The sequence below is a fragment of the Momordica charantia genome (assembly GCF_013281855.1).
Source record: "Momordica charantia cultivar OHB3-1 chromosome 1 unlocalized genomic scaffold, Mcharantia_2.0 BLBB01000001.1, whole genome shotgun sequence".
Lineage (NCBI taxonomy): Eukaryota > Viridiplantae > Streptophyta > Magnoliopsida > Cucurbitales > Cucurbitaceae > Momordica > Momordica charantia.
The window spans coordinates 23623560-23641525 of record NW_028275157.1 but is presented as its reverse complement, the minus strand read 5'-3'; the positions used below and the strand labels follow the sequence as shown (position 1 = coordinate 23641525).

The 17966-nt window shown below is 30.0% G+C and overlaps 1 protein-coding gene across 2 annotated transcripts; it reads left to right on the top strand.

Moving 5' to 3' along the window:
* The first annotated feature begins 2719 nt into the window (after positions 1 to 2719).
* PTAC12 (plastid transcriptionally active 12) lies at positions 2720 to 9945 on the top strand. Of its 2 annotated transcripts, none has more exons than XM_022290996.2 (11): positions 2720 to 2915; positions 3164 to 3225; positions 3347 to 3417; positions 3603 to 4295; positions 4650 to 4762; positions 5236 to 5495; positions 5897 to 6018; positions 7032 to 7100; positions 7849 to 7902; positions 8447 to 8548; positions 9651 to 9945. In XM_022290996.2, the coding sequence occupies exons 2-11, from the start codon at positions 3192 to 3194 to the stop codon at positions 9747 to 9749; spliced, it is 1617 nt and encodes a 538-aa protein (XP_022146688.1). In that variant the 5' UTR covers positions 2720 to 2915; positions 3164 to 3191; the 3' UTR covers positions 9750 to 9945. The 2 variants fall into 2 exon arrangements, with proteins under 2 accessions (XP_022146688.1, XP_022146689.1); XM_022290997.2 differs by having other exon boundaries at positions 2721 to 2915; positions 3627 to 4295.
* Positions 9946 to 17966: the final 8021 nt, after the last annotated feature.

The window sequence follows — 17966 nt, the reverse complement described above, 5'->3', positions numbered from 1 at the left end:
CGGTGAAAACTCTTTGATCCAAAATTATTGTTAAAATTCAATAAATATATAGTGAATTAAGTGTCGTGCTAAAATAATTATCAAAATAATTTATATAAAAATAGAAATGAATTGACGATTTGGTGTTTTAGAGCCATATTTGGAGTTTTACGAATTTACCTTTAACTCTTTAATACCAAATATGGTCATAAAAAACCATACATTTCAATAAATATTGTATTTTATGTATTATTTTTTAATTATTCAACGTGGGTGAGATTCAAATTGTTAACCTTCTATCAATAATACATACCTTACTTAGGTGAGATATGTTCGGTTTTTAATAAGTTTGTCAATGTTACACAATATTAAGATTCATTTACAAATTTAAAATCTTAATTGAGTTATTTATTACACCTATACATCGAATATTAAACTCTTGCTTCTTAAATACATTAGATGGCCCCACGCAAATCAATCTCTGATTGTCATGGCATAAACTAGATTACTTATATTTTATTATCCAACAACATGGAGTAATCAATGTCTAGAATTAATATATATATTTATTATTTATCTTTCAAAATTTGACCCATTGTCAACAAAATAATATTTATCCATTTAAATTACTACAATTTATTTGGCTCTCCAGTCCACGCGTAATCATGTTTTCAACGTACAATTAGTTATTTATTTTTATTTTAATCGTATATTTCAGTCGTGTCACATTACAATTTAATTGTTAAAATTTATTTGCTCGTTCAGGACACATGTAATGTAATCACGTCCTCGTGGAAAAATTAATTTATTTTATTGATGGTAATATATATACAATTATTCGATTAAGATATATATTCCAAGTCAATAAATCAGTTTAAATCTCGCCATAAACTAAAAACAAGTATCTGGATTAATTTTTAGTGTATTTGGTCATTCGTTCAATGCATAGTTAACAAAATAATTTATTTTAAATGTGATGTGTAACTTTTGTTGAGTTTAAAATACTTATTTATTGTTGCATTATCAAATTTGGTTCATTTTAGTCATTGTATTTTTAAAATGATAACATTTATCTATATTATTTCAACTTTGTTAATTTTAATTTGTGATAAAATCCACAAAATTCAAATCAATTTGAATTTGAAAATGGGAAGTAGCCATGTAACTGCTCTTTCTCTGGGTGTGTGAGTTAGAGAGATTCCTGAAAAAACATAAAGAAAGAACTTAGAGTTCTCGGTCTCAAAGTAAGAATTCATGCGGTGAATCGTGAGATTTTTTTGTTCGTGATCAATCTCCGACCGTGACTTCATTTTCATGAATTCCGTTGCGACGCTACAAGATGTTAGTATCATATCCCACGAAAACCCAACATAAACTATATAAGATAGATTGAGTACATGTTCAATCCATGTTTAAATAATCTTTCAAGTGGTTTTCTATTATTGTAAAATATTCAAATTAATATCCAATGTATTGTTATTATTGTTTTTTGTTTTTTCAATTTAGCCATTTGGACGTAAAACATTAAATTAATTGACAAACTAATAAGATAATGTTAAAATGCATTTTATGTTTGATTGAATGAAATAGAAATAGTACTAACTCATAATATTACAAATTTTATGACTTAGTACACAACTTATATGATATAAAACTGTCCATTATTATAAAGAGATAGCTTACCTAAAAAAATATTTGGTATAAACTAACGATTCTAAAGATTGCAAAAATTGCTATTTTATAATTTACATATGTTCTTTTAATATTTAGTGATTGTAAATATTTAATTTAAGAAGCTTCGGTCGGTAGGTAGTGTAAGAAAATGAAACTTTTTAAAAATATAGACAAAAAAGAAAAAAAAGAAGTAAAACATTGAGGACTAAAATATGTATTTTAACTTGTAATATAATTACTATTTGATATTTATTAAACATTTACCTATTGCATTGACTACGATATTCGATATTTGTTGTAAATATATCGTATGTGTGTATATATACAATAGTTATTAGTTTATCCATTTTTATCAAATCATTGAAGTATTTTTTAAGCTAAAAAAAGTAATAAATACAAAATTATCAAAATTCAACGATTCAAATTATAACCTATCATATATATTTCAAGCGTGTATAATAGAACCTTCCAACATAGCAAAAGCTATATCATCAGCGTAGCGCACATACCTAATTCTCCAAATAATTGAATTACTAGTTTGGGTAGGCTATCATCATCGAAGTTCAAGTTTAATTTAATTTTTATATTTTGATCAAACATCATAAATGAATCACATAATATAATCTTTATACCCACTTGAAAATTCACAAAATTCCAACATAGCATATCTCGAAACATTATCGAATACAATTAGTCAAACCAGAAAACGTAACTCCATAATTTAATAGTCAAAATATTTATAACTCCAAGGACTATATGTACAGATGTCCAATTTATATTCTTTTAATTAAAATATATGTGGGGTGGAAACTTAAAACTTTTGTTCGAGACTAATTTAATTTTTATCTCGTGATACAATATTAAAAAAAGTCGCTGATGTAAATTTAAAATTAAATTGAAGGTATTAAGTTAAATAAAATTCAAAATTATGAGTATCATATTATAACCGTTAAAATTCAAATAAATAACTTGAAAATGTGTAAAAATAAATTGAAAAATGGTAATTTAACCTAAAAAAAAAAAAAGAATTGAGACGATGATTTAGAGCTGGAACCCTTTCAACCTTATCCACTTCAAAATTTAGTCGCATTCATTTCATTTCCTTTGCCTCTCGGGGCGCCAAAAACCTCCGCTTAAACCTCCGGTGCCCGCTCCTGAAAATCTCAGAGCACCGCCGTCGGAATCCCACCGGAGCTGACTGCCAATCGAACTCTTTTTGGTTCATCCTCAATATCGACGTTGTTGAATTTCTACATCCAACTGTGAGTTTTGCATCCCTGACCTCTTTTTAATATGCGTGTAGCATCTCAATTATGGTAAAAAGGACGATGAATTTTCTGTTTGTTACTGGGGAAATCTGAGGTGAATGAGAAGTTTTCTGGCTTTAGAATGATCGCGTTATGAGTGTATTTTTTCGAAAGAGTCGCCAATAGCAGAGAATAATGGTGTTATTCTTGTTTTCCTATGCTCTGTGCTATTTTGTAGTATTGTAATGAGAAAATATGTACAGGTATATATACGTTTCTACTGGGTTGGAGATGGCTTCTCTATCTACTCCACGTCTTTATCCAGGTGTATACAGATACGTTTTTTTTTTTTCAATTTTAAAATCGATCAAGTTGAACTTGTTAATTTGTGATAAGCCACTTAATAAGGGATTGATTCCTAACATTCGAAAGACATTGAACTGCAGATAGAGGACGGAAGGGAGTATCTTATACAAAAGGATATACTGGAGGGAAACCTTTTCCCAATTACCCGCAGGTTTATAGTGATCGAACTTTCTTATTTTGTTTTGTTTGTTTTTTGTTTTTGTTTTAAGGGTGGGGCTACAATATAAGGTAGTTTATGTTTATCTTGTCATGTTTGCAAATTTTTTTTTTAAAATTTTTTATAGTATAAGAATGGTTTCTTCTTGGCTCATATTTTCTGCCACCGTCTTGACACAGCATAATTTGCTGTTGAACATCCAGATACCGTTTGTAGGTTCATTTCCAGCACGATTACTGCTGGTTGGAAATACATCGAACAAATCACTGCGGAGAAATCAGTTGGTTCCTTGCATTAAGTGTGAGAATAGGGATGAATCCTATGAAGATGTTTCGGTTGAGCGAGCACCTTACTATAGTTACATGGACTCAACTTCTGGGCAACTTGAACCAGCTTCAGGGGCACGTGCAAGTATTCCAGGAGAAGAATACTGGCCAGAAGGAACTGCTAGTCGTGTTAGAGCTGCAAAGGCTCCTGAACCAACTGGTACATCCGTGGGATCTCCCTCTTATGGCCAAAATCCTGGAAGTAGGAGAAAGAAGAATAGAACACTAGCAGCTGTTGCTCATGATTCATCCGAAGTAACTGAAGTAGATTCAAGTGAGCCGGCGATCCCTGACATTTCTGAGGATTTAATAGAAGAGCCTAAAGATGCTACTTCGCAGTACGTTGTCTATCAGACAGAACCCGATGAGGAAGAAACTGGGTTTGAATTAGACAAAAAACTTGGAAATCCTCACCCATTCATCGACCCTGAAAAGAAGAAGCCAATAGAGGAGCCACGTACAAGTGAAGAACTTTGGTGGAATTGGAGAAAGCCAGAAAAAGAACAATGGTCGAGGTGGCAAAGGAGGAAACCTGATGTTGAAACGGTTAGTCCATATGGAAAGAAAAATAATAGTTAATGTTGAACAGTGATTTAGCGCATGTACTAACCTTGATTGCGTTGAGTGGAATTCGAATTTGTCAATGCAAGGAATACCTTGTGATGCAAAATATATTGAGGACCATAAACAATAAGTGTCGATAAAGGATTTGAGTCATAGAAAAGCAGTATAAATTAGGATCATAGATGAAATTATTTTAAAGATTTTCTTCTTTGATCTAATTTTCTTTCATTTAATTTTGTTTAATTACTTATCTACGGTGCATCAACAACTTTTTTAAAATGAGAAAAAGTGTTTTTACATCTTTATCTTGGTCTTCTCCGTTTGTAATATCTGCAGGTTTTTCTCAAAGCAATGGCAGAGACTGGGCAGATAAAGCTCTATGGTGAACAGCCAACATTAACCGAAACTTCTCTGTACAGGGCTCGGCGACATCTTTACAAGGAAGAAAGGTATTTCATCCTTAGATTGAGTGTTATTATGATACAGAAGTTGACATTTATCTTAGTCAAGCATATGATGATATATCTTTTTAAAGTTAACTAGGATGAATGTAATTTGTAATTTTATAAAATTAAGTCTAGGTATGATGAATGATCATCTCTGAGCAGAATGAAACTCAAAATCAGATTCTCTTCTTGCTTATTTGGACCAGGCCTCCACGAGGCTCAAGGATATGGCTCATATTGCACTATGAGACACATGTGAAATCTTTAGAAATAAATTCTAAATTTGTGCACTGCTGTTCTTTGAGGTATATTTGAATAATCTTTCTGGGTTTCAAGCTGAACAAGACTGGAAATAAAATAGTATTTTCTGCATTTGTTTGGTCTAAAACTATTTTGCACTGCTGTGGTTTAGGAACATTTTGTTTACTTATGTGGTTTAGGAACATTCTGATAATAATTAAATTCTATCTTTTCAGACTTCAAGCTGAACAAGAGAGATTGGAAAGAATAGGTCCCGTAGCATACTACTCGGAGTGGGTCAAAGACTGGAAGAGGGACACCTCAAGGGATGCCATAAAAAAACATTTTGAAGAGACTGGGGAAGATGAAAACGCCCAAATGATTGAAATGTTCCAAAATCAAACAGAGAGAGAGTTCCGCATTATGATGGGGACTGATATCCGCATTCGCAGGGATCCTTTGGCAATGCGTATGAAAGAAGATCAGATAAAGCAAAGTATCCACTCCAAAGCTGATAAGTTTGTGCGGTATTTCAGTTTTATTCATTGATTGTCATGTTGCTTTGTCATTGCAATATCTCACACAAAATTCTTTCCAACAAACCATAAAAAATTTTCTTTCATCCTATTCCTTCTCTAATCTCTTCAAGTACATGTTTCCATATTTTGGTTTTGATGGCATTTTCCACCAACTTCTTTTGGGTTTATTTCTCCATATTTCTGATGACTTGAATTTCAAAAGACTGTTACTATCACAGTATCAATTATCAAGTACTTTCACTTCTGATTATTAGAATCGATGATATTCTTCTAGAATGTAAATTGCGTATTTTTAAAAATTTCCATCATCCGTCCATTTTTTCAGCAAACTAATTTAGTTTGTTGTTGGCCTTTACAGTATGGGGTGGAGATCCCGTGTACCCTACCATCAACTACATTCAAGATCCTAATGAAGTAATTGATTATAGGGGTCCAGATTTTCACGAACCAACACCTGACATGCTAGATTATTTGAAGGAGGTTACGTTACTTTGCTTATTGTATTTTCAAGTTTCTTTTCACTCTCTCCGCCAGAATTGTGTGATACAGTTAGGGAGTGAAGGTCACAAAAACATAAGTCACAAACATGCCATGCCAGAAAAAAAAAAAATTGTTTTGTTCATAGATTAAGCTTTGTGCACTTGTGGTGGTTTAAAGTTGCCATTACCCCCACCCCAGTGGTTGAGTGCTTGGATTGGCCGAGTGGATTAGGTACCACTCTCAGGTTCGAAACACCAAGTAGAAAGCTTAAAAAGGAAATCACTTGTCGTAATTGGGTAGCAGGGAGTAGGGTACATTCTGCTTTCTGATTGATTAGGGGGATGAGGCTGCTACCACATTTCTAAAGAAGGTGCTACTGCCTTAAATTATTGTCAAAATCTTATCTCAAGTTGGTTATACTCGGGTTTTACTAAAGCAGTCCTTAGCAATGAAGGATGAACCTTAGCTGGGATAATTTTATCATTGTTTTAAGAACACAAATTTCACTGTTTTTGGTTAATATCTATTCCTTGGATAATAATTTTTTTGTTCCACTTCTCGTCTAGTTCATTTCTTCGACCAAATGTCAGTTCTCTTCGTATATAATTCTTGTTAAGGACAAGAGTATCATCATATCCTCAAGTATTTTCACTATGGTATGATAATTTTCGCCGTGGGAATAACCCCAACAGCTTTGCTTTTGGTTTCACTCAAAAGACCTCATACCAATTGAGATAATTGTTCTTATCTATATACCATGGATCACTCTATTCCCTAATCAATGTGAGACTTTGTTTGTACACCTTGAAACCCCAACAATCCTCCCCTCGAATAAAGTGTCACTGGTATGTTGCCTCGAATAGTCATTCAACCTGCAAGTGATCCCCTGTATGAGAATATTCATTCAGCTATCTAGAAATTGCTTAAATAGAATATCATACACGATACAAGTTGATGCTTGTGATGATTTTGTTCACACTTGAGGTACTGACTTTTTTTTTTTTTTTAATCAGCATGGTAAAATTATATCACGAGAGGAGCTTGAAGAAATTCTGGCCAAAGAGAAAAATGAAGAGCTTGAGGTATTTATATTACAGCACCTGGCATATTGGTTCTTGCATGAATATACAAGTTTTATATAATATCCCATTCAACGAGAGAACTTAGAAATTATCTTTGGCTGCATGTCACGTCAACTTAACTAAGATGAAGGCAATTGTTAGCTATCTTTAGCTGCATCTCTCTCTCTATCTAACATAAACAAAACTAAAAAAATTGAATTGTTTTGACATCTAGTAACATAGCGAAAACCTCAAATGTATACCACGTTTCGGCCCATTGAGTATTTGTGGGGAAAGTTGGATAGAGAGTGGTCTAAGGTGAAATTTATTGTGATAATTGGACTTAAAACAGGAAGTTCTGGAATTATGTATTCTTGTAGCATTCATTATGATCGATGATATTTCTTCTCGTAAATAGTATGGCTCCATCTCTGGCATCATGTACAATTGTAACTATGACTCCATTTTTTAATCTTTGTGTAAAACAAACAGTTACCTTTCGATCGTTCTAGTAATACTCTTGTGAGCCCATGGTTGCAATCTATCTAGGACACCGAATATTCTAGGCATTTCCTCCTACTAAATGTGGTAGGTTTAGGTTTACGTTTAGGTGGTGGTCTTGGACATCAATGATAAGGAAATGAGTTGTAAAGAGAAAATGAGAGATGGATCATTCATTTAAGTAGAATGAGGAATACTCAAACTGATGAACGTTGAAAATTGATCTCATGTTTCTTATTTTATTCTCAATGTATTTTCTTTAAAATAGGTGACAGATATGGAAGATGCCATGGCCCAAGCTATTGATATTGGTGAAAATGACGTGAGTTCATGCTCCTTTCATGTTCTATTTTGTTATTTTTGTTGTTTGTCTATGATAATCTGGCATTGATTCTTCTAACAACATGATTTTCACTAGTAAAGTAAGCTTAAAACAAATTATTAAATCAGAAAATCAAATTACATCAAACACAATGTCAACTGTTAAAATAATTATAAAGAAAAGTTGTTTACTGACAACCAAAGATCTCTAAGATCAGACTCTAAATGAAGAACACAATTCAAAGCTGAATCGAATTCTTAAATTGAGACTCAAACTTTCACTGCTACCAAACTTTTTTTAGTGTTAATTTGATTTTCTGCTCGAGTCAAACATTTTTTTTAGTAGAAAACATATAATTTATTTATTAGTGGTAGCAGTTATTGTTTTAAAAAATTCATTATGTGAAAGAGGAAAAAAGTGGACATTAAGATTAGTTCACTCTCCACTGGAGTACCTTGGATGTAAGTCTTTATGCATGATATCAATTCTATTGACGATCCTTTCAAATATGACCAAATTGACTTCGTCTTTAATTGCTTTTCAGGATGGAGAGGATAGTGAGGTTGAGGGCGATGACGAGGCGGAGGAGAAAATCACACGCAACTGGAGTGTCTTGAAAAGTAGTCCTCATCTCAACAAGTCAAAGGTGATTAATCTACATTTTGTTCTCATTTTCTGGTCGTGTCGTGTTGGTTGTTATAATTCATATGTTTATTGTTTTTTCCTTATCATGCATGACCCAAATCTATAAAGAATGTGATTTGGAAATCTCAGTCCTCATACCGAAGCTATAGAATCGTCAAAAGATTATATTGCTTTTCAGAAAAATTTGAGCATGAAAAAACTTTGATTTCGATCCTGCATATTTTATCAGTTTGAGCTGCAAAAGAAAAGTAACATGTTTACGAGGAAAGAACCTAGAATACAAGTCTCATATTTAATTTTTCAGTTGAAGTTGCTAGGATGCCGTCCTTCAAATTTCGAGATAATTCTTGGAGTGATAGATTGTTGATATTACACTCTTCATAATTATGTAAAAACGAAAGATATATAGTTATAGGTTTTTGTGCATATGATTCAAGCCAGCTTTCATGTGCTGTAGTTAGTCATAAAGCCTAAAGAAAATTTAAATTGCCAAGAAATTCAAACGAATAAACTATGAGACTCTGGTAGTAGGTTCTCTGGAATTTATCAATAAGAAGTAATCACTGTTCAATTTTAGAAAAATAGCTAAATCTGGAGCTCAAATCGTCCAATACATCCTTAATAAACATGAAATCCAAACAACTATGTAATTGACATATTACTTTCTCTTCACTAGGTTTAGTTTTCCTTACTTGTGTTGTGTTATTTACAAATTTTAGATGAAAGGTATGTTTTTTACAACTTAAATGCATGTTTTTTATATATATTATGAATATGAAAATATTATTGATATATCCGATTTGTTATATTAATGAAGGGGAATCAATATTATGAATATTAATATATCAATAATATGCTTGATATATATACTTGATTTGATATACTATTGATATACCTAAAAATCTGAAAAGATAAAATTGGAATAACAAAAAAAATTGGAAATCAAAATTCAGATATTTTACCATATTCAGAAAACCAAAAGCAGCTATTGCCACCCATTACAAATTTCATAAAATAACAGTTGATTTTCCCTCGTGTTCTAAAAAGATGTTGCAAGAAAGAATTACGTTGGCCCAACTTTATATGTGTATATGAAATTGCAGGGGAAGCCCAAAAAGGAAGATCCAGCATCACTGGATGGAGCCATTGATGAGTCTGAGAACTTGACTGATTTTCTTATGGACTTCGAAGAAGATGAGTAACAATTCTTTCCCTTTTCAACTTCTCTTCTATATATAAACTTTTTACTTCTAGAATAATCAATTCACTAGAGAAACCTGTTGAAGTGGAAGTGAATTTCTTGATCTGTCTGTTCAAAGTTTTGATTTCACACCAATGTCTAGCCTCCTAATATTTCTTGATAAAATCATTTATGAGCTCAGCTATTCAACTTGGTAATGTTTGGAAAACTTTTTAGCTTTTATTTTTCAAAAATTGTTTGTTCTTACTTTGTTTCCATGGATGGGCATGGCCTGCTTTCCATTTCATTCTTGGACCTTCAACTGGGCTTGAACACGAGTGAGTTTAATTGTGCCATTGTTTCATGGATTAGTCAATTAGAAAAAAGAACGAACAATTATATTTGGTTAATTGGAATATATTTGTTCTACTCTACTTTGAAGAAAAAAATATCACACACAATTTATGTATGGTGAAAATATTTTTAAATTTATTGTACTTTTTGTCTAAACAAATAAAAAAAATTTCTAAAAAAAACAAAAATAATAAAAAAATTTAGTCACTTTTTAACCACGTAAAAATGCTATATTTTCATCTTGCTGTGAGACTAAGTTCAATTAGAATCAAACCACCTATGTCGTTGCGGTCCAATTTTTCTTTTTAAAATTGGACAACACTTCCTCTTGAGATGTATGTCAATTACTGTCAAGCTATGCTCGCTTTCGTATAAAGATGATAAATAAATCTACATATGTAGAGTATTTATACCCAACATGTACCCACAATTTATGGGTTTCCAACAATCTCAAAAACACCATCTCAAGTTGGTGTCAAATAGAATTAAAACTACACCTCTAAATCTAAATCTTTGTATTGTATATGATAAAAATCTTTGAACAGCCATTTTCAAATCCATTATTAAATTTCTTAAAAAAAAGTTACATTACTAAATGCATCATAATTCAAGGGTCAATACGGAATTAATAAAAAAAAAAAAAATCTCAAACTATGAGTTTGGTTATAGGTATTATTAACTATTGAATTAGCTTCAACTAAGTAAGTCCGTGGAAGTCCATTATAAAAGGATCAACAACACGAAAACTTTATTATCATTATCCATTTTCTTTATCAATCGAGACTTAGAAAAATGGTTGTGACAATAAACATCCATTTCGTGTACCTGGACAACTATCGAACTATGGAACAAGTCTCTCTATAGAGCTAGGTTATCTCTTTCGAGCATTTACAAGAGTAGCCATGATGGTGCTTTACATAATTTAGGGAAGAAAAGTGGAAATTGAAAAGGATGGGAAAGAATAAAGCATTAATATGATGTAAGCAAATTTGCCTCTTTTGATTTCGATTTTCAATTTTTGAACTTTTTTTTAATAAAAAAAAAGCTGCCTTTAATGGAACTTTTGTTTTTTAATTTTTTTTTGACATCATTGAATATTAATGATATGTTTTTCATGAAATACTAGAGCTATCCATCCCCTAAACTAAAACCCATCCCTTTATGCTAAATTTGCCCACACACTCCATGTTCTCCAATTAATAAAATTTACAATTTTAAGGCATTAGTCTCTGTTAATTTTGCATTAACAAATTTCCCTTTTTCAAAATTTCAATACATTCTTCATCATATGTCATTTCAGTTAATCTTTTGAAACTATTAGACATCTTGTATTTAGTAATATGGCACAAATTTAATTTGTATTTAACTATTTCTTACCCCCAAAAAACATATAAATTACAAAAGTATTATACCAAAGGGGATGTATATATACGTGTGTGAAACTTAAATGTAATTAAGCACATTTAAAATAAGAGAATTTTTGGGATATTTAGAAATATAAAAAGATAATAATAATAATAAAACAACCATTATAATCAAGTTACAAAAAGAAAAAAAGGATATAATTTAAAAGTATGTATAATATATATATATATATATATATATATATATATATATATATGAATTAGGCCATGATTTCTTTTTAAATAAGAGGAACAATTTGATGGCTCATTAAAATTAACAATTTCACAAATAAATAATGAATAAAAGGGACATTATATTATAAAATAAGTGATGTTACTTGTACCAAACCTATGTGCCTTGGAATTGGCAGCGTCCATACATTCTTATTTTTTACTTAAAAAGAAATATTCCAAATCCATCTTTAATTATACCTAAAAAGTTGTTCAACTTTGATTCCCATGTGGAGAAATTTACAAATACCCAAATTTATCGATTCATTTCTAATAAAAATCCAAAATATATGTATATTTTAAACAAAAATTAGCACCCATCAATGATCAATTAATCGTTATTATTCTTGATATATCAATCATCTCTAAAATCTTTAAAGAGATAGATTTCATTTATTCATTGTCTTGTTTAATAATGTTAATGATCAAATCTTGCTACTCTTTTACTCAACTATATGTTCGTTCGTAAGGATTGAAAATTTGTAATCACACTAAAAAAAAGGTAATATTCTTGAAATGATAGCTCTTAAATGTATCCATTAGATTGATTAGCATGGATTTTTGGGAATAAATATGCCATTTTGAGCATATAAGAAAGGGGGATTAGATTGATGGAATTAATTAATGCAAGGAAAGAAGAAAAAAGAATTAAGGGATTTGACTAAGCAAGAAAATGATTAGCAATAATGGGGCATGTTGGTCTTTTTCCTCACTAAGCTTGATGATGATATAGAAATGATTAGAGAGGGAATTTGTCACCAAAAACATAAAAATTGGATTTTCTTTTTTTAATTTTTTTTTGTGTGCGCTAATTTGAAAGTTGTGGGTTCTGTTTGGAAACTCAATGTCACCCAAAACATGATCAAGAAAAAATCTTAACACACTGACTTCTTTGCTTTCTTGTTTTCTTGCTCTCTCTCTCTCCTCTCTTTCTCTCTCTCTATTGTTCTTGCCTCTTCATACAAAAAGGAGATGAACAAGAAAAAAGTTTTTTTTAATTGAAAAAAAACCCTAAAAAAAGGAGACAAAAGTGGAAAAGGAACTTCTTTTACAAACCCTAAATGGATTCTATGTTTGTTTTTCCCTTTCAACTTCTTCAAGGAGTGTTTGGGAAGAAGGGTCTCATTAATAAGTAACATTATTTGACTATGAATGGATTAAAACATATATTATCGACTTAAAAGGCCGGATTTTTTTTAACCCTTCTCAAGTTTTATATACCTTCGTATCAATGGAGATCAATTTTTGGGCTCCCTTGACAAAGGCCTACAAAAATGAAATTCTATTGTGTTTTAATTTTTTATTCTTCATCAATATATTTGAAAAATTTTAGGAGAAATAACTTTTTTTTTCTTGTTTTCATGTCTACATTTAGTCCAATAAATAATATTCTTAAAAAAAGAAAAAATAAATAAAAAGAAAGAAAGTTAGAATCATAACTTTATGATGGGAAGGATAAGATGGTAAGCGAAACTAAACAAAAAAAACAAATTAGAGAGATTGCACTAATTTTATATTTTTTTTTTGTTTTTGAAAAAAAATTATTTTTTTTACTTATATCCAATAAAAAATATTCTTTAATAACCACGGCGTCGACAAATAACAAACAGAAATAAATAAAAAAACTACAAAATGAGAAATAACTATTATTTATTTATTTAACATATCTAAAATTCAATCTATCTCAAACGTACTAAAAAGAAAAATTATTAAGTAAAAATGTGTAAAACAAGAAAAGAGAGGGAGATGAAGACAAAATTAAAGGCCTTAATTAAGGACTAAATAGAGTAATCAAGAAAAGGAAAGTGGAATTGTGGATCTTAATTAAATTAATTTTCTTATGTAACAAACAAACAAAGAAACATGATTAAGAGAGAGAGGGCCCCACATGATGGCTTTAGAGATGATTTGTTCTTCCAAAAACTTTAGTTATCAGTCGTAAAGTTGTGGCTAATTGGCATTTGATTCTCTCTAATTTTCTTCTCTAAGGGATAAATATTGCTTTGCTTTTTTGGTTGGTGGCATGCCCTCCTATTTCATTTCAAACGTGCACGTATTTACTTCCATGCACATTTTGACATCCCTATCCGTGTCGTAAATATCTCTCCAAATCTAAAACGATGACAAAATAAGATGAATATTGATGACTTTGATGTCGATATGTTATAACTCAATAGTTAAGACGTTTTAACTTTCTTTGAACAGTTTTATGTTTAAAATATGTTTGGATATCCAATATGCTTTTATTTTAATTTTTTATGTATGTAATTATTTTAATATGATAACTTAATTAGGGAGAAAATTTTGAATTCTTGAATGGTTAATATAATTTTCTAATCTAAGATCAAGACAATTGCGTCATTCTGTGCTCCGTCTCATAGTTGAAAATAATCCAGTGGTAGAATTCAATTTTTATTTTAATTTATTTTTCAATCAATAAATGTGGGTTATTTGTATTAAGATACCTTAATTTATTATCTTCGATATTATAATTTGTTTGGTAGTTTCAAAAAAATATGAAACTTTTTATGTGAAATCAAAATCTTGAAGAGAAAAAAAAAGTGTCAAATTTTTGTATCCAATGGAACTAAAACTTACCCCGATAAACCAAATGTTTTCTTTATTTCTTCTTCTTTTTTCTTTTTTTTTTTTTTTGAAATTTGAACTATTTTCCAAAATGACAAATCATACTTAAAAGATTCTTTCTTTTTTTCTTTTTCTGTTACTCAACTGGATCAACATGACAAATAGTAAAGTTTTTTTTTCTTTTTTCCAACATCAAAGCTAAAATAAGTGCATAGGCCAAGAAAAAAAATTACATAATTCTTTCAAATAGCACTTCCAAAGTAATTCCCAACCTCAATTTCATTGGTGTAAAAGATTGGTCAATGGCGTGATTGCTGCGAATATTGTGGTTCGAGAAGGAGAAGACGTGTAGATGGAAGAGGTACCCGACGCTCTTTAAAGATTTTAGTGTCAAATCTCCGTAACATATCTTCATAAATTTTGATGACATATGTAATTTTTGTTTAGATTTTTTGTTGCACTACTGTTAAAATAATCATTAATCATTTTGAGTTTTCAAATCTCTCTCCTAATATAGTTTTTCTATATATAAAAATCATACCTTTAAGAAATTTAGCGAATCCTATACCTCTCCAATCACAAAAATATTTAATTTACTTGAATGAGAATTTCTACATATTTAAATATACTTTAGAAAATAAGTGTACAATTACAAACGAAATAATCTCTCGCGTTAAAAATATTTTAATTAAGTTCAATTAAAGAGGAATATCAAAGAAGATTAGTTTACATTCATTGATGTGAAAAAAAAAAAAAGGAGAAAAGAAAGAGTAAATTAAGAACTATTCCCTTCAATTATTTGGTCTGAAAATATCGAAGGAGAGGGTTGTTTGGTGGAGGAGCGAGATAAACCTGGAATAGGAAATGAGGATAAAGGCGGATCAGATCGGGTCGGGTCGGGTCATGTGGTGGGGTCGGGTTGACGGTGGGCGCGTGGAATTGATGGCGCGTGATGAGTGGCGTCAAAAAGTGGAAGGAGGAACGAGGAAAATCTAATCAGGGAATTAGCGGTGGGACCCACAAATCTAAGCACTCAGCTGTCGCTTTCTTGGCATCTATCTATCACTTTTTTTCCTGGTGGCCCCTCACTTTCTCTCTGTTTCCTTTTCCACCCCTTTCACTTTCACTTTCTCTCTCTAATACCCCTACGCAAAAAGATATAATCAATTTCATCCATTAATTTTCTTTTTTGCTTTTCATGAAAAAGAAAAATAAATTGCAAAAAAACCAACCCTAAGATAAACTATATAGCCTATGGGTTGTTGGGTTAAAATCACACTCTTGATTTTAGCTTACGAAGTTAATTTAACTTTATCCTTCAAATTAAATAATTAAATAGTGTGAGATGCACCGACTAACCTTAAATTATAATTTGAGTTTAGTTGTAACAATCTCATACTTTTAATTTTGGGTATATTTTGTAATATTCAATGAATATTTTTTAAATTTAGGGAATGACCGATCAGATTAAAAGTTCGACCGACATTGTGATTTACAATCGTCTCATAGTTGAAAGGTGATTTTTGCTATGGTAGATAGAAGATCGAACTATCAATTATTGAAATGATAATAGGTGTCTTATCTACTTGATTATAGTCCTCAATAATAATAAGTGTCTCATCCATTACTCGAAATTTTCATAAATCTTGTTAGGTTAAGGCATGGACCATGACGAGGTTATAGGAATTTTTTTTTAAGTGATTAATGTTTTTTGTCTGCTACAAACATTAAACAATATATTTGCCATATAGTCGTCGGTGTTAAATTCTTTAACTCGACATGTTTGGTTTCAACCTTCTTTCTTCAGACATCCAAAATCATTACTAAAAGTCAGCAATTTGGAAATAATATATCATCCTTTTTTTCTTCCCACGTCATTTTCATTATTTATTGCACTCAAATTCAATGCTATAAACTAAACCCCATTCAGATGCTCTTTCACCCCTTCGTGGAACCATCAATTTATGAATTTGTTTGGTAATGTTGTCAATTATATTTTTATTAAAAAATGTTAGTATTTGAGAATTATTTATATTTTTTATTTTTTAGAAATATTTTTAAAATTATCTAGAAATTTTAAAAGTAATAAAAACAAGCTTCTTGTTTTTTGTTTCGATTTCAATTTCGTCCAAAATATACATAAAAATATTATTTTATCATTCTTGATTCTATAAAGGTTGAAGATCACACAATTCTATTTTACTTGATTAAAAAGGAAAAAACCAAAACAACAAACGAGAACGTTACGAAATGAGATCGACATATAATCCAACAAAAGACTTGAACATGAGACATTTACTTTAACACATATAATGTCAAAATGTTCAAGCTTTACAAAAATTAACATTTTTTCCTACGGTACAAAACGTCTTAAAAAATTTGAAAATAGTCGGGAGTTACCTTTCCTGATTAAAAAAGGACGTCAGGAAGAAGGTTGGAAAAAGTAATAACCACACGTGCCTTTTTCCAAAACTAAAAAGATAAAAAGTAATAAAATTTGAATGCTAAATTTTATTTTTCTATATATATGTATGTACATGTATGTATATATCTACATATATGTATATATATAAATACACACGACAATTTTTTCTGCGTCAGACAAAAATATTTTTTAATCATAAATTCTTGTAGTGTAGGTAAAATAGGCAAATTATACGAGGATTAATTAATTTACAATTATATTAGCTTTATGTATAAATTATAATATGGGGTATTTTGACTTTAGCTGCATTATTCGATCATGATCCACAACTCGTAGTGTATATATATAATTTATCTTTGATTTTGTGACATACATTTGGTCCATTCATTAATGTCTTGAAAGATACCTCTAAAGCTTTTTTTTATTTAAGATATTTTCTTTTTAATTTGTCTATGTGTGTGTATATATCTTATACATGGAATCTTATTTTACAATTAACAATAAAATGATAATAAAAAACTATAGCTTTTTTTAATTTTATTTTAAAGTATTTAAATGAAAAAAGAAACCTAACCTTTATAAATTAAAAAATTGTTTGAGTCAAATAGTATACCTGTGTGATAATAAAACATATCGTGTGAGATTCCTCAAACTAAATACATTAAATCACTTTATTTTATTTTATTTATTACAACTGTAAAATTAAACTGTAAGGTAAAACCAATTGAGATGCATATAGACATTGGTGGAAATAAAAGTATAAAAATCTTATTTTCATTTAAAATTTTCTATATGTGGCAATATTTTTCATAAAAGTTAATTATGATTGGATATTCAATTTATTATCCATATCAACAATCTTATCATATATTCTTCCAACACTAAGATGATTTCCAATGTGAAGATCAACAATTTCAAATAAATTCATGACAAGATTCTTTGTAATTAAAGACTTTTAAATATAGTAACCCATTATTCATAACTTACAAAAGAATCAAAATTATGTAATTATTTCTGATAATTATTGAAGACTAGTTAAATAGCATGATTTAATAATTATTGAATAGTATGTAATAATTATTGAAATATGCCAATATTTTATATCAAATGATGTATATGCTTTAATTATATATATATCCAATCTTTTAATCGGTTATGTTATATAATTCTTATTATTTTTTTTAAACATAAGGTTAATAACCTTTTGTACTTAACAGTTTTTCCTTTTACCTAATCCAAC

Bases quoted from the DNA above. Each gene is read 5' to 3' on its own strand.
- PTAC12 (XM_022290996.2), top strand. From the start codon at position 3,192: ATGGCTTCTCTATCTACTCCACGTCTTTATCCAG. The intron at 5,496-5,896 runs GTATCCACTCCA...TGGCCTTTACAG, and splicing joins AGAAGATCAGATAAAGCAAA to TATGGGGTGGAGATCCCGTG. The intron at 8,549-9,650 runs GTGATTAATCTA...ATGAAATTGCAG, and splicing joins CTCATCTCAACAAGTCAAAG to GGGAAGCCCAAAAAGGAAGA.